The sequence below is a fragment of the Lottia gigantea genome, assembly GCF_000327385.1.
Source record: "Lottia gigantea unplaced genomic scaffold LOTGIsca_1, whole genome shotgun sequence".
Classification (NCBI taxonomy): Eukaryota; Metazoa; Mollusca; class Gastropoda; family Lottiidae; genus Lottia; species Lottia gigantea.
Window position 1 is genome coordinate 7,640,531 of NW_008706746.1, and position 25,822 is coordinate 7,666,352.

General features: G+C 35.4%; 5 protein-coding genes across 5 annotated transcripts; 2 read left to right on the plus strand and 3 right to left on the minus strand.

Annotated features, from left to right (window-relative positions):
- Positions 1 to 447: 447 nt before the first annotated feature.
- Positions 448 to 1,911, minus strand: LOTGIDRAFT_152447 (hypothetical protein; the record flags this gene model as incomplete). Its single annotated transcript, XM_009045887.1, has 1 exon — positions 448 to 1,911. One exon carries the CDS (start codon positions 1,909 to 1,911, stop codon positions 448 to 450), a length of 1,464 nt encoding a protein of 487 aa, XP_009044135.1.
- Positions 1,912 to 8,250: 6,339 nt separating this feature from the next.
- Positions 8,251 to 10,531, plus strand: LOTGIDRAFT_228109 (hypothetical protein; the record flags this gene model as incomplete). Its single annotated transcript, XM_009045888.1, has 2 exons — positions 8,251 to 9,190; positions 9,459 to 10,531. 2 exons carry the CDS (start codon positions 8,251 to 8,253, stop codon positions 10,529 to 10,531), a joined length of 2,013 nt encoding a protein of 670 aa, XP_009044136.1.
- Positions 10,532 to 11,760: 1,229 nt separating this feature from the next.
- Positions 11,761 to 15,141, minus strand: LOTGIDRAFT_152449 (hypothetical protein; the record flags this gene model as incomplete). Its single annotated transcript, XM_009045889.1, has 6 exons — positions 11,761 to 11,863; positions 12,601 to 12,755; positions 13,093 to 13,292; positions 13,542 to 13,620; positions 14,209 to 14,394; positions 14,827 to 15,141. The coding sequence occupies 6 exons, from the start codon at positions 15,139 to 15,141 to the stop codon at positions 11,761 to 11,763; spliced, it is 1,038 nt and encodes a 345-aa protein (XP_009044137.1).
- A 3,545-nt stretch (positions 15,142 to 18,686) lies between these two features.
- Positions 18,687 to 21,442, minus strand: LOTGIDRAFT_152450 (hypothetical protein; the record flags this gene model as incomplete). The annotated part of the gene is made up of 4 exons (XM_009045890.1): positions 18,687 to 20,460; positions 20,596 to 20,769; positions 20,990 to 21,129; positions 21,416 to 21,442. The coding sequence occupies 4 exons, from the start codon at positions 21,440 to 21,442 to the stop codon at positions 18,687 to 18,689; spliced, it is 2,115 nt and encodes a 704-aa protein (XP_009044138.1).
- Positions 21,443 to 24,352: 2,910 nt separating this feature from the next.
- Positions 24,353 to 25,009, plus strand: LOTGIDRAFT_152451 (hypothetical protein; the record flags this gene model as incomplete). The annotated part of the gene is made up of 1 exon (XM_009045891.1): positions 24,353 to 25,009. One exon carries the CDS (start codon positions 24,353 to 24,355, stop codon positions 25,007 to 25,009), a length of 657 nt encoding a protein of 218 aa, XP_009044139.1.
- Positions 25,010 to 25,822: the final 813 nt, after the last annotated feature.

The following is a 25,822-nucleotide window of genomic DNA, read 5'->3' on the forward strand; positions in this document are numbered from 1 at the left end:
TCTCCAATACATATAATTTTTTTCAGAAACCGACTTAACAATCCCTTTAAAATCAAAATGGAATACCGAAACAAACATGGAAGCTGTTTCATGTGTTTACAAGAAATATTTTAGAGAATCATAACTCCAGTTTTAAAGATCGTCTATTGGTAGTGGAGGTGAGCGGCTAAATAGGGGTCACAAAAATCCTTTCCCAATTTTAATTGATAAGAAACATAGGGGGTAAAGCACGACGAGCTTTCCTCCACCCAAGTCAGTATATCTGTATACTTAGAATTGAATACTATGTAATGATAACACATACACAAGGCGCGTCTCACTTGATATGAACAAATTACATTGCCAAAAAGACATAACAACCTTTCAGACCAATTTCCACATGCAGCACAAAGGGAGATCACTTTTACACCGGTTGTCAAATATCACAATGGTAGAAAGCCAAATCAGCTACCTTTTTCTCCATAGTACATTGTCAGGCCAAGCTGACGAGTTTTGAACATCTAAAAATTCATCTTTGTCATCATTTTTATAAGGAAGAAAACCGTTCTTAATTAAATATGCCACCAAATTTTTCCCATTGCCACTCCACCGTAAATTAGTCCATTCCATCATAATGTATCTCACATCAAACTCGCGTAGGAATATTGATGCTTTACGTAAAGCTAGATATTCCCAACCCTCAATGTCCATTTTAAGGAATGTGGGACGAAAGGATCCCAATTGCACTAAATCGTCCATTGTTACAGCTTGCACTAAAGTCCTGTCTTGTCTTAATACGCTAGTGTTATCCAAGGTGCTCTTCTTACTTTCCTTTTTCGCAATTTTAGGGTTGATATTTTGGGGGTTGTCTTTTCTGATCTTTAGACTGGCGGCGGGATTTTTAAAATTATGATTATTGATTGGTTTGATTGTTGGTTTTGATCCTATTGGTTTCCCTGGTAACAGATTGTTTTTGTTGTGACCGTTGGTGTTAAAAGGTTTAAGAATTTTTGGGAGATTTGGTTTGGTAGTTATCTTCAATGCAACTTTGTTTCCTTGGTGAGATTTATGGGCAATAGGTTTCATATGTTGATTTTGAGGTCCATTCTGCAAGTTTGGAATTTTGAATTGAAAGCTTTTATGTGGATCTTTATTATTCCCACTGCGTTTTTGTGGCTGAAGTACGGATTTTTTTACTTTTTGTTTATTTCTCGATTTGTTCACCAATCTTTTGTATCGTTTTACTCTTTTGTGAGGTTTTAAAGGATCGGGTAGGCGGTTCACGTGGGTACCACCAATATTGCCTAATCTTAGATCAATTATCACCTTTTCTGGATGGTCAGATATGGCATTATGTACAAGGGTCACTTTATCTTGATATTGACCTAGCACAATAGATTTTTGTAGGAGTTGAAGATTTGATTCAAGTGGGTCAACTGCTATCACCCTGCGTCCCATTTTACTAGCAAAAAGAGTATAAATTCCAATATTACATCCTATATCCACAACTTGCATGTTTTTGTTCTGATTCAGTATCATCCCCATTATCTCGAGCTGTTTTTTCTCCCACGTGCTGTGATCTATGACGTGCGATGACACCATAGTGTCTAACTTCTTTCCGTAAACACATATCGCTACATCAGAACCACCCACTTTCAGACGAGCTTTACATGTATGATTGAACCGTATACTATTCAACTTTGTGTACTTCGTTGGCTTGAAAGATGTCTTTGGTTTCGGAGTCAAAATGATTAATCCGGGGTCTCGTCTTAATTGCACATCCGGGTCTACATAATCCAATGGTCTGACTTTATACACATTAGGATTGGGTTTGTTTTCTCGTGGGAAGTATATGATTAGTCCGATCACTGCGATACACACTATAATGAATTTTACGAAACGTTTCGGACTACATTTAAATATTGACTTCATCTTGGTATTGCTGAAATGATAAAAAAAAACATGTTAAGTGAGAAATATGTAAACAGGGAATTATACGATTTGAGCTCAATTATAGTAAAGTACACCAATATGCACTTAAGGTCATTAACCAGAGCGCAAACGTTGTATTTACTCTACAGGCGGTGGCGCACACACTCCCCGCCCGAAAAAAAGGCTGACCCCACTCCAAATGTCAAATTTTTTATCATTTTATATAGAGAAAAAATTGCCTGTGGCACCACTGAAAAATTGGTTTGTCCCTGTCCGCCCCTTAATGTTTCCTCAAAACACCATCTGTTGAAAGCGATGCAAGGCATACCCATTTTTCTAGACGTAATTCTTATTAGCGATCTAGCTTAACTTGGCATCCCTTTACGGAAAGACCATACTGCTACTGCTACGGCTAAAAATTGGTAAATTTACCTAAAACTTACGAAGAGTTGTTACGAAATGTATCACAAGTAGCTTAATCCAATATAAACTAAATTAAAGGCATGGCGAATTGAATTTTCAGGTCACTACATTGAGTATTAAGGCGTAGGCTTTTTCCAAATCAAAAGATTGAACCATGCATGGCAAGTATGTAACAGTGTAAACTATGGCAGTATTTAAAGTATTGAGAATAACGCCAATGTATATGATATTGAAATATCTATATATAGCCTGATATAAGTTTTTTCTATTCACAGTTTTAAATAGATATTTATGTTGGAAATCATCCTTGAATGTTGTGAATATTTCTAAGTTAGGTTGTATGAGTAAAAAATTGAAACAAATTCATTCAAAATATAGATAAATGTCTTGCTTAATCTTTTCTAGATTTTTGCTATCTATTTATTGTAAAATATTGGAAATAGAAACATCCCACAAGTTGTCGTGTATATCATATCTAATTTTGTTGTCAGGAAATTCGAATTTGTAACTGCTATTTTATACCTACAGTGTTATATTCTAACAATATCATACTAGATAACGTACGCACTGAATGAATGATTAGACGGACCGATAGATGAATGAATGAATGAAACGTGAAGAAATTTGATACACACTTTCTAGTAAACAGAAAAATAACACGTTTTAGTTAGCCCACGTTTAGTTACAGCATTGTTAATATACATGTATATACTTTTCTACATTCTTCTATATCATTCATATTTATGATAAAAAAAATAATATTGTGTCTTGACCTTTACATATCATACCTTTTATTAGACCAAGTCGTTTGAGTGATAAATACAGGTTTCTCCAACAAGTCCAAGTTGACGATTGAACTCATAATAACTTTTACAGGATTTAAAAAATTGCTCATATCATTATATACATCAATATCAGACTCAATTGACTCAAATAGCTGTCGTAGCCAGGGCGTAAAACATAAATCATTTAACATAGACTTAAATATATCTACTGAGGATTATGTACATATGTATAAATATAGTTATAAGGTGAGAAAGGCCCGTGATCTCAGAGGTCAATACTGAGGTCACTAATCGGTACTCCATCTTTAAACTTCCGTTTTAATTATATTACATGGTGCAGAGAACGAAAAAAGGACGTAAAACTCTTTGGATTTATAAAATTAGCTTATTCTGGTAACAAACTCTATTGTTGTATCAACCTGAATTGTGGTAATAACCTCTATTGTAGTATTAACCTCTATTGTGGTATCAGCCTCTATTGTGGTATCAACCCATATTGTGGTATCAGCTTCTATTGTGGTATCAACCCCTATTGTGGTATCAGCCTCTATTGTAGTATCAACCTCTATTGTGGTATCAGCTTCTATTGTGGTATCAATCTCTATTGTAGTAAGAGCCTCTATTGTGGTAACAACCTCTTTTGTGGTAACTCCTCTATTGTAGTAACAACCTCCATTGTAGCAACAACCCCTATTGTGGTATCAACCTCTATTGTAGTAACAACCTCTATTGTAGTAACAACCTATATTTTGGCAACCTTATTGTGTTATTGTAGTAACAGCCCCTATTGTGATATCAACCTCTATTGTAGCAACAACCCCTATTGTGATATCAACCTCTATTGTAGCAACAACCCCTATTGTGGTAACAACCTCTATTGTAGTAACAACCACTATTGTGGTAACAACCTCTATTGTAGCAACAACGTCTATTGTGGTAACAACCTCTATTGTAGCAACAACCTCTATTGTGGTAACAACCTCTATTGTAGTAACAACCTCTATTGAAGTAACAACCTCTATTGTGGTAACACCCTCTATTGTAGTAACAGCCCCTATTGTGGTAACAACCTCTATTGTAGTAACAGCCCCTATTGTGGTAACAACCTCTATTGTGGTAACAACATCTATTATAGCAACAACCTCTATTGTTGTAACAACCTCTATTGTAGCAACAACCTCTATCGCGGTAACAACCTCTATTGTAGCAACAACCTCTATTGTAGCAACAACCTCTATTGTAGTAACAACCTCTATTGTGGTAACAACCTCTATTGTAGTAACAACCTCTATTGTAGTAACAACCTCTATTGTGGTAACAACCTCTATTGTAGTAACAGTCCCTATTGTGGTAACAACCTCTATTGTAGCAACAACCTCTATTGTGGTAACAGCCCCTTTTGTGGTAACAACACCTATTGTGGTAACAATCTATATTGTAGTAACAGCCCCTATTGTGGTAACAACCTCTATTGTAGCAACAACCTCTATTGTGGTAACAGCCCCTATTATGGTATCAACCTCTATTGTGGTAACAACACCTATTGTGGTAACAACCTCTATTGTAGTAACAACTCCTATTGTAGTAACAATCTCTACTGTAGTAACAGCCCCTATTGTGGTAACACCCTCTATTGTAGTAACAACCTCTATTGTAGTAACAACTCCTATTGTAGTAACAATCTCTATTTTGGCAACCTTAGTTTTATAGCAGCCCCTTATTGTGGTAATAACTCCTATTGGTAAATAGGTATAATGTGGCAACACTAACTATTTTGATACTAACCCCTTATTTTGGTAAATTGATACATTTCATATGTACATGTACAGTACCTATAGTATATTGGTAATAGTTTATAATCCATAAAGTCGTATATTATAGAATATTATGAACCTTATACCTCACCTGTACTCGCTTTCGTGTAAAATATATTAAGTCTATATACATATCGTTTTCTTTATTCTTTTAACCCGGTGTACTATACACATATCATTCAAAAGCCGTGTGTCTATATCGTTCATCAACCATCATCAAAATAAACACGCAGACATATTATATGATATACGAAATAGCCCGTAATAAATCGGAATTGTATTAGAGTTCACAGCAAGATCTACAAATGTCCAAAAATAAGAGAAAACCTACCATACAGTCCGTATTTACATTTAGTTTTCTATATACATGTACATCATGGTGACCTTCACATTTTACAAAATAAACAAAGAGATTCAAGGCCTGTCTTACGTGAGTATACGAAACCTATAAATAACATATTCATATCATGCTCTAAGGAAGACAGGCAACGCTATGCAGTGTGCAGTGAGGGAGTTTTGCCATGACAACGTAACATTCTTACCAGAATCCCTACTGTCGATCTAACTGTCCAACTATACTGTATCGCCGGCGAAACGGAGGCAGTTATCCAAAGTTAGTTTCTCACCTGGGATTTGATCGAGTCCCAGATCTTGCATGCATCTGACTCACTGTATCACCAACCCCCCCGAAATATTACGTGAGAACACAGAGAAAAAAAAATGTAGACAAAAAACAAAGTTGTCGGTCCATACATTTTTAATTGAAACCATACCCAGATTACATTAAAGATATGGTTTGTGGTGTTATATTTGTTTATTAAGAGTAAAATTATCTCACTGATGAAGAGGTGGATTAAAATATTTCACGAACGAGGATTAGCAATTTCTACTATTAAAATTCCACGTGACGTTGCTCTTTGCTCTTGGCTCGACCAGTGTCTCCCTTTGACGAGAGTCGAAAAAGAACGAAAAAGTCTACACGTACGAACATCTAACAATTATCTCAGCGCTGCAATATTGTAATATATATCACTAAATTATCTCACCTTACTTACACTATACCTGCTGACGGTGTGAACATCTCATTGAAAGTTAAAAGTAATAAATATTCTAGAAGTAATCTACTGATAATAATTGTCTTATTTATCACCTTAGTTTGGAAGGAAATTGTAAAACGAGAAGTGAATTTGGACTGATTCGGCGATTAGAAGAACAAAAGATCGTAATTAAACCTTTACCTACATTATTGGTCTAGGAAGGTATATGACTGATATCTTTTTAAATCGCCTGAAGGGTTGTATTGTTAAATACCCGATCGCGAGTCAACTTAAATGATTTAAAGCTAATTGTACCCTAAAGCGATTAACATGCATTGTCTTCATGTTTACTGTATAATTCTATAATCCCCCACTAACTTCCTGGGTTAGCTAAGAGTCAGCAAAGTATTGAACCAACATTTGCCAATTTTTTTTTTAAACAATATTTCTGTATTGTGGATTTAGTGGTACAATGTACTTTATATATGCGATAAAGAAAAAAGGATAATGCTTATTCGAATCTGCCTCGCTGAGTAAGATACATACATACACAAATATATTTCATAAGGTACATAAGTTACTACATGTAGATCAAAGTCCTTCTTTATTATATTAAGAGATTGTGGTAATAGATTGAAGAGAGTGATTTATCCATTTAAAAATGTTATCCTTAAAGTCTTTTACCTAGCTTGGTCATTCGTGTGCATCTTTGAACGATTCAGGATAGCTATTGGGCCTATTTTATGACTGATACATTGCAGTTAGGATAGTTGTACAGTTACATTACCTTAATGTTATCCATATATTTGCATTTTCTTACATATTAACTTCATATTTCCCGTTTCTCCTCTTGACTAAAAAGTTAACCCTTGGCGACATGCAGTAAATAAGGTCACAAGTATTATTGTTATTCAAAATCATGGTAAATGACGTCGTTTTAAGAATTTTCGTTTCGCGTGACCAGCTATGTGAAACGAATGAATGAAAAATATTTGTCAAACGAAATAAGCCATTCAAAACATTTACAAAAGCTGCTCGGTTTTTTATGTTGCAGACATTTGTATCTGTATCTTTGTAACTATCATATCCTGGAAAATGAATTAAAATAAGCCTAGTTTGTTTTCACACCCCCACTTCAAATTGTAATTGACAACTGAATAAAAGTATTGCATTAAAAACAACTTTCATACACATCTTGTCTCACTCAAATATATATAATAACAAAATAAAAATAATAATGAGTTTGCAGGTAGCAATGTCGAGTCGGTCAAACTAATGTTAACTCAGAAGAACTTTAGGCATTCCAATTACTAACTTCCGAGGCACATTAAAATTTAAACTTAGCCTAGAAGCAGATAGCGTGGTACGAAACCACCGTCTTAAAATTCATTAAGTACATTAACAATAGAACATATGAGTATAAAAAAACGTAACAAATAAAAAATACATACGAGAAATCCATGTTAGTCTGTTTTATAGCCTGCGTCAAATATTTCCCTTCACTTGTCTTCGTTTAGTTACCCGTCTCTACTTTATTTTGTGATGTGAGACAACACTTGTGTTCTTTAATATCCCGTGTTGAAACACGCTAAAAGGATTACGCTCATTTGGTGCATTTCAATGCATGGCAACCTATGTTTTGTTCGATAACAATACACATCATTTAGTCCAATTATCACTTGAATCGAACGCGTCTCATATATCGATTGCGTTGCTAAGTATACCAAGGGACATAACCTCCAGAAACAGATGTGCTTTAAATGTATGTTATTATCGAGTAAAAGAATGTTAAATAAAAGTCCGAATCGATTTTAGTTTAACAGATGTTTAAGGGAAAAACTAATAAAATATCTGTTTCTGTTGACACTATGTCAGAAAGAAAAGGAGTAACTTGCTGGCTGAGCAGAATGCGTTATTCTCCACTGCAATGTACAGAATATATCAGAACCATCTGAAGAGGTCCAGTTACAAACAGATCTAGCCACCTTTGTCCGAAATCAATAGCTCACAGCTGACCATAATACCTACATCATTTGTATCGTATATGAATCTTTTTACCCCCGATAAACAAATAACAAAATATAGTGGCCTACGAAATTGATTAATAAAATTGAACGTCACCAAAGATGGCGAAAGATTTAACAGTTCAAGAAAACGGCCACGGATTCTAACGGAAATAATGCTTAGAGAGAGGATTATTGCTTGCATACTGTGAGACAATTAGGGATTTTAGTTATTCAGGAGATTCATTCATGCTCTGATTCTATGGAAGCTATCAATATGCGCCGTAGTAAATTTAGAAAAGTCTGTTTTATGTTGTTTTTAGTCTTGGCAATATTCGGTGGATATTATGCTTATCAAACGAGGATAAAGAAATTGTATGAAAAATATTCAAGATTAATGCAACAAGAGAACGAGCGGGAAAAACTTGCTCTTCAGAAAATAGAATCTCAAAGGAAAAAACAAGAACAGCAACCAGTGCAGCAAGAGGATGGAGTCCAACGAAAGTTTGTGAACGGAGTAGAATTCGTCATCGACCAGCATCACGAGGATCCATCAGATGTTGACAACAACCCAAAACCAGAAATGCCTCAACCACCTGTGCAAGATGCACAGGAACAGGACACTCAAGTGGACCACAAAGAACCCCCTAAACAACCCACAGTAGTTAAAGATGACGATGTCGATGATAACGGTAAAGATATCCCTGACGATGCTGATTTACCTTTGGATCCTCATGAGCATCATGGTCACCAACATTGGCATGAAGTGAAGCGACTAGGTGTAGACGGGGATAGAAAGATAGAGAGGGAAGTGATCAATGGTGTCGAGTTTATCGTCAATCACAATGGAGAAGATGTACCTGAGAAGAAAAGTCCGATTGATTCGCTCGTCAAGCAAGTCGAGAAGGATGAAGGACCGCTGAAGGATATCGGAGGTGCTGGTCCCGCAAATGATGAATCATTGGCTAAAATTCATGGTTTGATGAACGAATATAGAAAAAGAATTCAGGTCGATCAACCAGGAGGTGTCATTAAAGAGCCGGTAAACGCCCAGATAGCACGGCCTGTCAATCAAATACAGCAAGACGAAAAACAGGTGGCACAAGCTCCACCTCAAGTACAGCAAGACGAAAAACGGGTGGCACAAGCTCCACCTCAAGTACAACAAGACGAAAAACGGGTGTCACAAGCTCCACTCCAAGTACAACAAGCAGAATGTAAGTTTCACTTTTCATTATCTTACTCTACCGAAGGTTCTGGTTTCAAAACTTTCTGAACTCTTCGTACACCCCCCGCCCCCTCTACCGTCCTCCCTGGTCCTCTCGTTCTCTCGTCCTAACCATTAAAAACTCATTTTCTAAACAGAATTCTAGACTTCTTTTCATATATACATTAGTCATATTAATAGTTGTAAATACTGAACATGATATAGTCTTCACACAAGTATGCCAATTTTAATCTTATTGCATTCGTGTCTCTTTACAGTGAATGACGCAGGAGCTAAAATAGCACAAAAAGAAAGCTTAATGCAAAGACTTGGGATACAAGAACCTCTTGATGATAGTAAAATCATGAAGATAATTGTCTCTGGTAAGGTTTCAGAGGACGATGCTAAAGCGTTGATGCAATACCATTCAAACAACCTTGCTGCCAAAGCAGATGATGCAGAGGCAAACCCTGACACAGGAAACTCTGGTGGGGAACCACAGAAGAAACCCAAGAAAGATGCACCACTGAACTCTTTAAAAGTTTATGATTTGAGTGAAGAGGCGGATTTAACATTTGACTGTGTGAAATTGAAACTGCTGAATAACGACACCAAAATATGTGTTAATGATCCTAAAATAGATAAGCCCATTTCAGCGTCATTGGTTGAAAAGGGTACATGGGAGTCACAAAATCTTCAAGAGTTTCAAAGAGCTTTGGTAGCTTGCCCACAATGCGGAGTTCTCGACTTGGGTTCTAATTTGGGAGTGTATTCCTTAACAGCGGCACACTACGGGCGACAAGTACTCGCCGTGGAACCTTTGTTAGAAAACATTAGACCGTTTCATAAGTCTGTCCAGATAAATGACTTTAATGAACAGATTGTATTGTTGAGGAATGCTGTGTCGGATAGACATGGGTATATGGAGGTGAAGTACCCCGTGCCACCTAATAATCTGGGGGCAGTGTATGCGGAACACGTCGATTATAAGATGGCGATGAAGGATAATATAGGCACTAATATAGTTAGAGCTATTACACTCGAGGACCTCAAATTCGTTGTTGACTTTAAATCAGTTATTTTAAAAATAGATCTTCAGGGTATGGAACATTCGGTGTTTAAAAACAGTATGGGATTCTTCGACCAGCGAGATGTTCCTTATATCTTCATGCACTGGCAGTATGACGAATATAAGCAAGCTACACTTGAGACTGCTGATTTCCTGGTCCGAAAAGGATATCAACCTAAAATAACTATTAATGGTAATAGCGTTGGTGTGAGTGCTTTAACTCGGGATCAACATCTGCTTATCTGGGTGAAACAATACGCTCAACCAGAACAACAGGAGTGATTTTTAAGTGTTTAAATGGATTGGAAAGGGACCATTTAAGTGTATGGGGATCAGATAAAGCACAATTTACTACCCGACGGCTGCAATTTCAGAAACACGTTACAACGTTATGACGTCCGGAATACTGTTCATTCGATAGATGCTACTATTTCCCCGACACTCAGGTCTCTTTCCAACCCTTTTGAAAGTGTTTCATCTCATCTCCTAAGGACATCCATAACAGAGATCGTAAGCTAACAGTGCAATAATTACCCTTTTCGTCCTCTTAAATACTCTGTTTTCTAGATGTGAATAACATAAAAGTTATGATTTTTTTTGAAAAAAATGATGTAGCTTTGCCGATAGGATTTAATTTCAGCTTAGCATTCAATTTATTGTAGTGTTTAGGTTATTGTAGAATATCCAGGCGTCAGATATATTCTATGAACTGTGATTAGCCGAAAATTGAATTAGATTTCTTCCAGATTCCACCTGTGTTACTAGAGATACACTTTGATTATGATATAATCCATAGAATTAATCCATCATCTTATTATATCCATCATAGATTATAATCTTCATAATCCTGGCTAAATGATTTAAGATTCATTTTTGACCCATGGGAAAGCTTTAAATTGAAATGTTTATAGAAAAAAGTTTTAGTCTTTGAGGGAAGGTGTTGGTACATATCTTTAGAATAATGTAAATATAATTAATTAAACAATTGAATAAAATAAATGTGTTAATGTTTTGCATTCATTAATTAAAAAAAGGTCATCAATGACATCTGAATAAAGTATTGAACCTGAATCACATGGTGACTAAACTTCCGCTTAGTGCTGATTGTATATAATCACGAACCCAAGGCTCTGTTTTCATCATCTTATTCAAAAATTTCCACACAGAAATATCTCGTGACTTAGTTTGTGATAGGATGACGGACTTTTTCCACAACGGCTCTCTGTTCCAATACATGTCGTGGTGGTGACCCGGGGGGCCTCTCCCAAGAAAATGTGGGAAGCTTGGAAGTACATCTTACGCGATTTTGGAGGTGGGAGTGAATTTTTTTCATTTTTCTCTTGGGAGGCGGAGTTGCATGGTTCCAAAATTACCGCCTCAATACGGCACTGATTTTGCATTCCATAGTTGCTGCTGTAGGAAGGTATAGTTGTGGTTTATATATACATAATATAGAAATGAGAATATATGGCTTTCGTGATAATTCCTGCTATTCCTGTCACTGTCTTTTATCACTCCAGTTTCTTTGATTTCCGGAAAATATCAGCTTGATTGGGTCTGGATGTCAGTAGATATAAGGCTTGTTCATCCAGGAACTGGGGCCAGAATATGCATCTGAAATCAGAAAGAGCCAAGAGAGTTCATTTAATCAACTTACAGACTGCATTCCTTAGGCTTTCTAGCTATAGTTTTAGCATCATATGTTCAGCCATTTAGGTAGTGTTGCTTATATGATGTGGGGAAGATTTTAAAGCATGTTTTCTATCCATTTGTCTTGGGAATAATCCCGGTCCACAGGTAAAGCATCAAGTTCTTGCTTACACAGACACATTATAATGTAAAACAGACCTGTTCGTTAACTGATTTTAAGTTCAAACCACAGAATGGTCTACTGTTTAGTGCTGCAGAAATTCTCAATTGTGACTCCATTAATATTAAGAAGTATATGAAGATAATATTCTGATAAAAAAAAAACACTCAAAAACTTACTCGTGATCTGCGTTTTCCAAATTGAGAAACATTTTAGTGTTCAAGTTGACATGAAATTCAACAGCATCATAACGTCCGGACGATCCGCTGGAAGAAAAGCTTATATATAGTTATTCCCCCTTTTTGATATACCGTCGATCGATCTTCAGTCCGTTTTGACCGCTATTGATGCAAGTCGGCAGGGATTACAAAGACAAGATGTTTTTCAAATAAAGGGAGACAAAATTGACCCTTAAATTGAGTTTTCTAATGCTTGGCGCTGTGAGTTCGAAGGCATCTACTCGCATCTACACGATTCATAAAAGTGTCACTGTCAATAAGAATAAGGATAAGGACATCATGTTTGATTTCATACAACTTACCCAGTTGTATTGGTATCGATTTGTTGGTACCAGTTTCTATAAGCAGTTTTAGCACCCATTTCCGTTATAAATCCTTTATTATCTTTATCGAATGTTCTGAATAAAGATTTGGCTTTTAAAACTTCCTTCTCTGTTAACAGTTCTACTAATTCATCCTGTAATTCGAGAAGGGTTGTAGTCCTGTCGATAAGAGGTAAGGCGAAAGGGCTGAATGCATTGGCTGTGGTATAAAAGTTTTCTTGCATTGAGAAGGATTCGAACCCATGGCACCCAATAGCATAGACGACAATCCAACACAGCTTTAGAGGGCACAGGCAACAGCAAAATCGTTTTATATTTTTTTGAAAAAAGTTGACAGAAAAAAGACTGAGGACTAAGGAGGATGATCGTTTTCATCAGATGTAATTTGTATATATATAATTCACTGAATCCATTTCACAGATTTGGACATGTATATAAATCTGAGTCTTGAAATGATGTAAAGAAAGTTACCTTTGGCCTCATCATTAAAATCTTTTGAGCTTCATGATTTATAAATTCCCACCAATCAAGAGAACCATTACTATCAATATCAGCCAATCGAAAGTCGAGTTTATACCTCTGCATATCAAAGTCATCTGGTTGTTTCCACTCTCTGTCCGAGTGCTCTGTTGCTCTACTCAGCACGTACTCACTCAATGATATGACCGAATCTGAAAACATTGTCCTAGCAGTCGATCATCGACACACATTTCATTTGTTAGACGAAGGAAATAAATTCATTATTGGATTATGAGCAATATTTCAGGGGGAAAAATCTGACCAGACGCGGGGAACTAGGTACTATGCTTCCAAAACGAGTTTAGGATATTAATATGGGTGAACTGGACTGAAAATTTCGAGTTCAGATAAATCAAAGGCGGAATCAAAGTGAATCTTCAGAACAAAACAAAAATGATTACCTTGGTTTCTGTCAAATCTCTCAAATTTTGTGCCCAAATCTTCCATTTCTTCATCTGTTAACAGCAACCCAAGATTTCCCTACAGATAAAACATGATTGTCATGTTAATTTTTAGCCAATATACCTTGACCAAGTGAAGGACCAGATGGAGAAAGCCAGCATAGACCTAATTCAAATCGTAATGTTAACAATATCCCAAATTCGACAAAAATAATGCAACGAGTCCATTAGAAATGATTGGTCATTTACAAGGATGAGCAGACTAATTGTCTTCACTGTCTTCACACCTCCTTATATCTCTCTTTTATTGGTATGAGGAGAAAAACTAGCAATGACCCTGGACCCTCTTTCTGTGCTTTTCCTCCTGGCGTACGACTTTTATATTACAGAGAATAAATAAACCAAGTATTAACGATCCGTACAGAAAAACGAATAACGAAATCCGAGAAACTTTTCAAATGAGGAAGTATATCAATCAGTAGTGAGTAAGAATTTCATGAAAAGTGGAATCATGTGTATAGAAGAATCAGAATACCCTACTGTCTGGCGCCACACCCATCATAGTCAAGAGAGGGAACTGATCTCAATAATTATTATATTATAAGGAAAAATGTAGCTAACACCAGAATCCACGAGGAAGCATGAGATAAGTGAGCACAATACTTACACAGATATAGCAGCTCCAGCCAGTGTTCGTTTTAGCTCTAGCACAGAGTTCTTTATCAATCACCCTACACTCTCCAGACTTATTTAAACATTGTTTATGAAATATCCTCGTACATACTCGACATGGGTACCCCAATTCAAATTCTATGGGTTGATTACATAGAAAACATTTAGTGTCTGATTCAAACTGCAACGCAAAAGTATTGGTTAGTTAACTGTGGCTTGTAATGAATATATAATACATTATCTCCCTTTAGTACCTAATAATATAATACAATCAGGTCATAGAATCCCTCATCTTATTGATCAATATAGTTTTCTAAATGAAACACATTTGTTAAGATTTAAATAATATATAATATATAGTTAAAGAAGATCAATAACAACGTTAAACATAGTTAATATTTACTGCCAACATGTTACAATTCCATTTTTTCATCTTTAACGTTGTCATTGATCTACTTTTATATTTTATATTTTTCAGACCTCTTATTGGAAATAAAACATGCCACATGCAAGTTTAACCAAAGAATTTCCTAATGGCCATGACTCATCAAGCTCTGGAAATAAAAGTTGTATACATAATTGGATAACTGACAATGTAATAGAAAAGTCTTACAGCGGCCCAAAACGGTTTATCTGAATTTCTGGTGACTCTTCCGAAATCTGGAACTTGAGTGGACTTTCTTCTGAATCTAACAGCATCGTCGTCTTCTGAGTAAATTTTATCAATCTCTTCGTACATTTCTTTCTTTTCTTTTTTTAACTGATCAAACTGTTTACGAAGCTCAATTCGATCGTTTTCACGTTGCCGCCATTTTGAAAATTTTGATAACATTCCGACAGCTTTGACTTTGGCTTGAAGAGTAATTCGCTTAGTTTCATTGTCTGTACGACCATTTTGAGGATCTGATGTTGAAGCTCCACTACCCATGATTTTGTTTAACGTTAGACCTATAAATAACAAAGAACAGTGAAGGGAGATAGTTTCCCAGTATTTAATATCTTTATATTTATATTATATATAGTATTATTCCCATGGGCTGAATGTTGAACATGTCTCTTTGTTGTTTGGTCCTGGATCTAATTCTGACCCATTTAAAGTAAAGAGTTCCCCTTAAAATAAAAACATTTATTACGTACAAAGAGCCCTAAAATATTCTCACAAATGTTTCGTACCGCTGACATGAGTTTATAATATCGATCCAAGAATATTCTTAACGACCTGGTAGGCGGTAGTCAAAATTGTCACCCTACTTTTTAGCTAAACTTGTAGGTGGACCGACGTTGGCTGATTTCTATTCCGAAAAATGTGACATATTGTTAAAATTGAGCACCGTTTGTTGAACTCTGTAATTTTGAAAGAGGTGTATATGTGTTATTAATGTTCAATGTGTATATGCTTCATGAAGATTTTTATAAAGCGAAGAAAGGCGATATAAGGATAATATAGTATAGCCTACCTGCAGTATAGACGAATAACGATAGTCCACTAATTACAATCAGTATAGAGAAGAAATAACATATAACTAGGCTAATCGCATTAACAAATCATATTGGCATACACCAAGGATTACCAATTTATCCTATGTTATTACTTTATTCAATCGATGATATTGAACTTTCATTGGAGGGTCAAATGATATAGGCATGTCATAAAGTTCAGCGTAGTCGTGCGCATTTGACTCCGATCTAGACTTGCTGACCGCTATAATAAACGAATGCAAGACTTTTCCATTCCACAACCAAGGTTTAAAATTCTCTTTACTTTCACATTATAGGTGCACGACATTCGGTGGCGTTCTAGGGCGGTATTTCGAGGTCATGCGAAAGGTCGTGCCCCCTCCCCTCCCTACAGGCCTGTGAAAGATCGAATGCATTCATCCACGTCCATCTGCATGAGGACCCGAGGCTCCCAGCTTCAGGCATTTTCTAGATACGCTTCTGTCGACATTGGAAACAACATATAAAGATTGCCCCCATTTTTCGGTGTTCAAACTCTTTTCAGCCTCTGTGATTTATTATTGTAGTAATAATCGCCATATCCGCATGTTAGGCATACTCACTTTTCTGTTGCCTCTGGGTTTTCTCGAAGATATTTTAGGGCGTACACATAGAAAATAATTTGATTTTGTTATATTCTATCATGTATGGCTTCCAAAACAAGGGACATCGGTCGACATTGATAAACAAAACACTTGTCAGAATATTCACCCATAATTGACCTCATAAAGAAACAATCCCATACAGATTATATTTCAATCTTAAACTTCTTACATTTACTGTTCGCGCACCTGTTTTTATTTGCGTAATTCTTATACATTCCTTACTATCAATACTACTTTCTGGCTTTTATATCAAATCACATACAATTTATGGGTTAAATCGATTTACTGAGGAATGTGTGAAGATAATAGGTCATGTGATATTGGCTTTCCATTCAAAACACCAGATTTCACCTGCGGAACCAACCCGTATTAGGATATAGATTTCCCAGTTGGAAATTTAGGACAAAAGATGCCGAAGAAATGTCAGTCAATATAACGAGACATATAAAATTAGTTTTCTGCTTAAGATGTCGAATGAAAACTTTCCTTGAAATTGAATAATCTTAGTCTCAAATATGGAAATGTGTACACCATAATATCAGCATCAGTGATTTTAGTTGTGAGCAACCCAACTCAGGTGATTCCTCTCTTCAAATTATCGATCAGCACTGCTCAACTTGTATGTAAACGGATGGCGAAAAGTCTACTTATGGTCTAAACATTTAATTTCCAATGGCCCCTCTGACTGCGATTGAATGAAAAACAAAGTAAAGTATTGTCTAAATATAAAATATATTGGTAACAAAAGTAAAAATCATAACAAACTTTGTTTTAAAAACAAAGAATAGTCAATAAAATGTTATAGAACTTCGGTTTAATACTACGAATGTTTTATTTTTTTTTATCACACAACGGTCAGTTCTCGGGTACATAACACAGATTCATACAAACGATATGCAAATTAGGCCATGTATTCATGCACAAGGTAAACAGAACAACAGGGGCATGAAATTGTTCCAAATAACATAATTTTGACTAAAAATTTCAAGTTAGTAATCACATGGTTGTTTTTACAAAGATCTTTTTTGTTACGCGCAAGGACATTTTGTAGAAAGGTGTAAAAATGCTGACCTAAAAATGAAGGACCTATATAGAAAAAGTGGAATTTAAGGAAAATATGCATTTATTGTTAGTTGCGTGATAAATAGAATCTTTCACTCCTGTTTATGTCATAAGAAATTCCTTGCCGGATTAAATATTTCCCTGCCCAAGGATTGTGAAATATTTAACCCGGCAAATCATTTCATAAATTTCATAAGACATAAGCACACCTTTAAGATCCTCTATATATCACACGTTTGTTTGGGCACATTTTTTAAAGGGGGTTCAACTATACCGACTCAAAAAGTCATGTAAGTCATCATTTTCAGGCATGGAAAAAGCGTCTAGTCAATCGGATGGGACAATAAACTGAGGCCCGTGTGCTACAGACTGGACACGTTAAAGATTCCTCAACAGTTGGAAATCGAAAAAGAGCAGGCTAATGCCGCTGTCCTGGCAAAATTTCCCTCATTGCACCCTGCATGGCGTTGCCCGTCTTCATTAGCCCACATGGTGCAGAAGAGTAGATCGTAAAACTCCATTCATTTCATTTCATCATTATTAAGGGGGGGCCAACATTTTCTAGCTACGGGCCTGTGTTCAGATCAAAGGCTTGGACTCAGTTCACTTAAGTATACATGTACATTTAAAGCTATCATGCTCGAATTAGACTAAAATTAATTATTAAAAAATTTAAACTTTCAATCGCCATACTTGTTGAAGAAATGTGGCCGCCACACACCCACGATAATGGCATTTAAGACATTCCCATAAATCAAATTAATATCTATTTTACTGTTTTGAAAGACAGGGTTGGGTAGTTTTCTGGTTAGTTGGTTTCATTATGAGTTGTGATTATCGATGTTGACAGTCTCAATATCAACAGACTGATGAGCGTGTCTAATCTGACTTTTATATTGGGTGAGTGGCGGCCCTATTTCTTCAACAAATATTTCGACTGCCAGTAGTTAATATGACAGGTCAATGGCGGACATATAGGCGTATTTAGAAAAATAAATATATCGTTTATGTAATACAATGCAGAAAATCGTATGCAGATCGAGCCGTAAATACACACTCCAGTGTTTTCCGTAGTTAGTCATAGTTGCACACATCGGCGCATGTCCGGTTTCGCAAAATTGTGTCGTTATATATTTAAAATCTAATGACCGCGGAGTATAGGTACCAAATAGTTCGAAAATGACCATACCATATACCGTTTCGTCTGTGAATTCTGTCAAGAAATCGAAAAAAAAATTCCCTGAACAAAGAACGCCCTGCAATGAATTCTAAAGTAATTAAAACATGATATTGATTAGTCCTTTCACAATCACAAATAAGGAAAATATTCCTCACATAAAAATTGTCTTCCTTCATCTTTGTTCAATTCAACACTCCATTTAAATGGATGAAAAAATAGATGACTGGTATTATAGAAGTTTTGATAATAATTTCGCTCTTTGTCCCAGAGATAAGACCCGGATATCATAAAAATATCATCACGTGAAGTCAAACCACCAATCAAAACAGGTATAGCTATTTCGTGAAACAATTTATGTTTAGCAAATATATCAGCATAATATATAAAATCGTTGTTCATTGTGCTAGGGAAGTATGTTATATCTGAAAAACCATAAACAACAGATTTAGTAGAATTACCAAAAATATTTAAACGATTTTCAATTTGTAAATAATCTGTTAGATATTGAGGTGTTTTATTTTGGGCATGTTGATGTTTTTGATGAGAAATGATCTCATTCCAAGCACTAGCAAATGCTCTTTCACCGAACCATTTTCGCCAGTTTTCCCAACAATTTCGCTCACTAAGTCGCAGACGATATAACTGCCCTGTCCACGGCTTGTCTGTAGGTAGATCCAAAACGTTCCACGAATTAAATAACACGTCATCACTTAACATGAGTATTCCCGAAACGTTGTAGTCTATTTTCATAACAACAGACACACATTTATATATTTGATATCCCATGTTGACAGATTGTTCAATAAACGTTAGATTATAGTCTAAATATTGAGTATTCGATTGAAATTGTTGACTATTGTCACCACAATAAATTATATTAGTAAACGTTCTTGAATATAATTCATGTAAAAAACCAACATGTTTGTAAATTGGATGATTAAAAACTATCAACAATAAAATATCATCGATTTTTTGATGGGTGGGTTTAATTTTCACCTGTTTGTCACACATATTCGTAAAATGTTGTGTTTTAAGGGAGACCTTGGGTGAATATTGGATGACCGCCGTGGGAGACTCGTTCTCCTTTATATTCAGTACCGGAAGTGTGTAATTCAGTCTATTAAGATCGTCAAACCACGCCAATAACAATCCTAGATTAGATGGTTCCCAGATTTTATACCGCACCAAGAGTTTGGCAAGTTTTATAGCACACTGTGGAATAGATATATAACCATTACAAGTGTGAGAGTGAAATATCTGCTGATAAATAGAATAAGGTGTAGAGTTGAAGTTATAATTTCTATATTTGGTGTTTCCCTGAGCTATAACAGACAAATCTTCACCGACTTGTTGAAGTAAATATTGCTTCCAATAACTTGTAAACAGTGCTGCAGCCACTGTAGTTTTAGGAAATAGTACAGAATTCCAGAACGAGTCACTATGATAGATCTGTGATTCTGGTACAAATTTTAAGAAAATGTCATGTGACACAGATATAGATGGCGCTGCTTCATTCACATATTCTTGTTTATTAACCGGAAATGACGTATCATCTGTCAGATTAATACTAGGAAGGATACTGATGACGCTTTGTTTACAGTCAGTCAAATAATAAATAAAATTATCTCTCCTATCACCAGCATTCACGATTTTAAAATGTAGAAATGGATTAAAATTCTCCGGTCCTGAATACCTTAAACACCATTTGTGATTAAAATCTATATTGACAAAATCACTGATTGTTTTTAAATCATAGATAACTGTAGCTCCTTGTTGGATGGCGAATAAAATACCAATATTCTTTCTGACTGTACTGGAAACGTTGGAATTTTTCAGATACATGGCAGATTTGAAGTTGAGTTTTTTCTGATCTGTAAGGCCATGGAACCGACATTTTGCTTTGCTAAAATATTAAACAGATTAATCATGTACATATGACCGCATCAAAGTTTTTCTTCGGAGACCTAATGGTAAGCTAAGAAAGAAGATATGACTGATTTGTAACAAATTAAAATTGACACCTGACTAAGGTACCTACCCCCATTGTGTTCTGTATAAATCGTTACCAATAACTAGAACAGTATATCCAGAATTATCACAGAACGTCTTCTCACTTGTTGATGGACTTCTCTCTGTCTCAAGAATCACCCATATATTTCCCTTGAAAACTGCACCGAGGTGTGAATTTCTAGAAATTGTATTCTGGGGTAATCTGAAAATAAAACTATTGTTTTAAATCTGTCAACCGACAATTTTGTTTGGTAATTGGACAAGTCGGAATATGCTCGTAATCAAAAGAGAATTGTCAAGACAAAGATTGGTGAAAGAGAAAGCGCTCACTGATCAGTGCACAATAATAACACACATACAACATACAATAACAGCACAGGCGTTAAAGAGATCTACAGGGCACTTCGATATATAAAGCATACCTAGAATTTATAGCAGGATATAATAGCGGAATCTTCTGATCCGTTACGAACAATTGTAGAATTTCGTCCCAGATGAAGTACCAGATTAGAATAGATGTTAATATCAGTTGATACAGACGTTTTTTTCTTCTTTTTACACTCTGAATATAAATTAAGAATTAAGAATCAACTTTTCATGCAGTTGCGCTGTCCCTGCAAAATTACCTCACTGTACACTTTATAAAACGTAAAACCTCATTTCAATTTATCCCATATCCATTTTTTGTCGGAAATAGTTAAGGCATTGAACTGTTTTTGGTGATAGTAAATGTAAAGGTTAGCGTGGGTACACCCGCTAAAAGACAATCCATTCGGCTGGTCAGAAATCAAAAATAAAAGATTTGCTACTTCACCATAGACTCGTAATTTACAAATGATTTTACCTACCACGAAACGGCGTGATATAAATGGCATCTCTGAAAGCAATATACCTTAACAGCTTTTCAACTACTTTTATCAATGTTATAATAACTCTAAACGGTACTCTATAACTCTTAACCTGCGACAAAGCTTCACTACTAAAAATCATGTAATAATATGTTGTGCCATAGTTTCGCCATTATTTTCGCCATGGCAACGTAAATAAACAAATCAATATACTTGTTATTGATTAAGTTCCAGCAGACGACACGAAAATGAAAGATATGTAGGGATGCAATTACGATGACATGTGTAAGCAAACTCAAACTCAGTCTTAACCCAAACCTCAATCTAAATGCAAAATGGATCATTGCAAATCCTATCCAAATCCGTAGCAAATCCTATGTGTCCTTTAAATCAAACCAAACCCCTCAGTAAGCGAAACGGATGGCCTAATGATAACTTTTTTTTGCGAGAGCTGGCTTTTATGTTGACAGTGATTTCCTTTAATACAGACTCAGTGTACGAACATATGGAAGGGCGTTTCTATTTTGTAAATACCCCATTTACAGAGCAATTTAGTTAGCGACTAACGAAAAAAGGGACTATAAGGGACGTGTTTATCAGCCAATTTTGATCGGACTTCCTTCATAAATCTCTTCACTCGAATTCTTCCTTAAGAGCGCATTTTTTTGACTCGATAAATAAGCATGGCAATATGCGTTCGTTGGGATACGGTTTTCATTGAACCCGTGTAGTGTTGCTTTAGAAAACAATAATAAACGAAATGAAATGCAACAATACGTTCAACCTATGATACCTTCAAAGACTTCACTATTACTTATTTATTTATAAACAGAACAATGCACACCCATATAGGTAACTTTGTATGTAACTCCTACTCACTATTGAACGTGAAAAATAATTGGCGGTCAAGAAGCTAAGTTTATAAGTAGAACGATATACAATTAGAACGGGGTACTGAATCAAAAATCTGTATTTGTCTACAAGGGAATTCCCCGAGGTCACGTGACGTTGTGTTTATGTCCAAATAGCTCAACACAATTGGTAGTTTCGGGTTCAGAATGTTGATAATTATTATAACTCTATATTTTAACAATATAGCAAGGAAATAAACGCAAGAATTATTGTATAATTGATTTAAATTTTCAATAACGTGAAATAGACCATTCAACGCCCTTAATTTATATATATTTTGTATGTATATTCAGAGTGTAAATAGAAGAAAAACAAGTCTGTATCAACTGATATTAACATTATCTATTCCCATCTGGTACCTGGTTTGGAACAGGGAAGAAATTCTACAATTGTCCGTAACGGATCAGAAGATTCCGCTATTATATCCTGCTATAAATTCTAGGTATGCTTTATATATCGAAGTGCCCTATAGATCTATTCAACGCCTGTGCTGTTATTGTATGGTGTATGTGTGCTATTATTGTGCACTGATCAGAGAGCACTTTCTCTTTTACCCATCTTTGTCTTGACAATTCTCTTTTGATTACGAAGAAACTCGGACTTGACAAATTACCAACCAAAATTGTCGGTTGACAGACTTGAAACAATAGTTTTATTTTCAGATTACCCCAGAATACAATTATCAGAAATTCACACCTCGGTGCAGTTTTCAAGGGAAATATATGGGTGATTCTTGAGACAGAGAGAAGTCCATCAACAAGTGAGAAGACGTTCTTTGATAATTCTGGATATACTGTTCTAGTTATTGGTAACGATTTATACAGAACACAATGGAGGTAGGTACCTTAGTCAGGTGTCAATTTTAATTTGTTACAAATCAGTCATATCGTCTTTCTAAGCTTACCATTAGGTCTCCGAAGAAAAACTTTGATGCGGTCATATGTACATGATTAATCTGTTCAATATTTCAGCAAAGCAAAATGTCGGTTCCATGGTCTTTCAGATCAGAAAAAACTCATCTTCAAATCTGCCATATATCTGAAAAATTCCAACGTTTCCAGTACAGTCAGAAAGAATATTGGTATTTTATTCGCCATCCAACAAGGAGCTACAGTTATCTATGATTTAAAAACAATCAGTGATTTTCTCAATATAGATTTTAATCACAAATGGTGTTTAAGGTATTCAGGACCGGAGAATTTTAATCCATTTCTACATTTTAAAATCGTGAATGCTGGTGATAGGAGTGGTAGTTTCATTTATAATTTGACTGACTGTAAACAAAGCGTCATCAGTATCCTTCCTAGTATTAATCTGACAGATGATACGTCATTACCGGTTAATAAACAAGAATATGTGAATGAAGTAGCGCCATCTATATCTGTGTCACGTTCTGGAATTCTGTACTATTCCCTAAAACTACAGTGGCTGCAGCACTGTTTACAAGTTATTGGAAGCAATATTTACTTCAACAAGTCGGTGAAGATTTGTCTGTTATAGCTCAGGGAAACACCAAATATAGAAATTATAACTTCAACTCTACACCTTATTCCATTTATCAGCAGATATTTCACTCTCACACTTGTAATGGTTATATATCTATTCCACAGTGTGCTATAAAACTTATATAATCCAGTATAAAATCTGGGAACCTTCTAATCTAGGATTGTTATTGGCGTGGTTTGACGATCTTAACAGACTGAATTACACACTTCCGGTACTGAATATAAAGGAGAACGAGTCTCCAATATTCATCCAATATTCACCCAAGGTCTCCCTTAAAACTCAACATTTTACGAATATGTGTGACAAACAGGTGAAAATTAAACCCACCCTAAAAAAATCGATGATATTTTATTGTTGATAGTTTTTAATCATCCAATTCACAAACATGTTGGTTTTTTACATGACTTATATTCTAGAACGTTTACTAATATAATTTATTGTGGTGACAATAGTCAACAATTTCAATCGAATACTCAATATTTAGACTATAATCTAACGTTTATTGAACAATCTGTCAACATGGGGCATCAAATATATAAATGTGTGTCTGTTGCTATGAAAATAGACTACAACGTTTCGGGAATATTAATGTTAAGTGATGACGTGTTAATTAATTCGTGGAACGTTTGGAATCTACCTCCAGACAAGCCGTGGACAGGACAGTTATATCGTCTGCGACTTGGTGAGCGAAATAGTTGGGGCAACTGGCAACAATGGTTCGGTGAAAGAGCATTTACTAGTGCTTGGAATGAGATCAGTTCTCATCAAAAACATCAACATGCCCAAAAGATATCACCCGAATATCAAACAGATTATTTACAATTTGAAAATCGTTTAAATATATTAGGTAACTGTACTAAATGTGTTGTTTATGGTTTTTCAGATATAACATACTTCCCTAGAACAATGAACAAAGATTTTATATATTATGCTGATATATTTGCTAAACATAAATTCTTTCTAGAAATAGCTATACCTGTTTTGATTGTTGGTTTGACATCACGTGATAATATTTTTATGATAGCTGGGTCTTATCTCTGGGGTCAAGAGCGAAATCATTATCAAAACTTCTATAATACCAGTCATCTATTTTTTCATCCATTTAAATGGAGTGTTGAATTGAACAAAGATGAAGGAAGACAATTTTTATGTGAGGAATATTTTCCTTATTTGTGATTTAGGAATTGCAATATAGATTTATGCCAAATAGAAAAGTGGTAAGATTACCTCGGAGGACGGAGACGAAAATATCAGAAAAAAATTGTGATCTAATTAGAACTAGATTTTGAAATATTAAAACTATCTCGGAGACTTATTCCATTTAACCATTTGTTTTAAAAATGAATAAATTAATTGAATGAAGTTTTATATCCTACCATCTGCACCTTACAGGCTAATAAAGCCCAGCAATGCCGTGCAGTGTACAATGAAAGAAAGTACAGGGGCATTTACCTATACTCTTTTTACGATTTCGAACTATCGAGAGATCTTTAACGTGCACTATGGCACTCCAGGCAAGGGTCAAAATTTGTTTCCAGTGTCAAAATTCGTTTCCAGTGTCAATTGTCAAAATTTGTTTCCAATGTCAAAATTTGTCTAAATTTGTTTCCAGTGTCAAAATTTGTCAAAATTTGTTTCCAGTGTCAAAATTTGTCAAAATTTGTTTCCAGTGTCAAAATTTGTCAAAATTTGTTTCCAGTGTCAAAATTTGTCAAAATTTGTTTCCAGTGTCAAAATTTGTCAAAATTTGTTTCCAGTGTCAAATTTGTTTCCAGTGTCAAAATTTGTCAAAATTTGTTTCCAGTGTCAAAATTTGTCAAAATTTGTTTCCAGTGTCAAAATTTGTCAAAATTATTAGCCGCTCTGCTACAGCCTGTAGCACACGGGCCTCGGTTTATTGTCCCATTCGAACGACTAAACGCTTTTTCCATGACAGCCCCTCTTACCTGCACCACTGACAGGGGGAAACCGGGTTGAAAAATCTGAAGG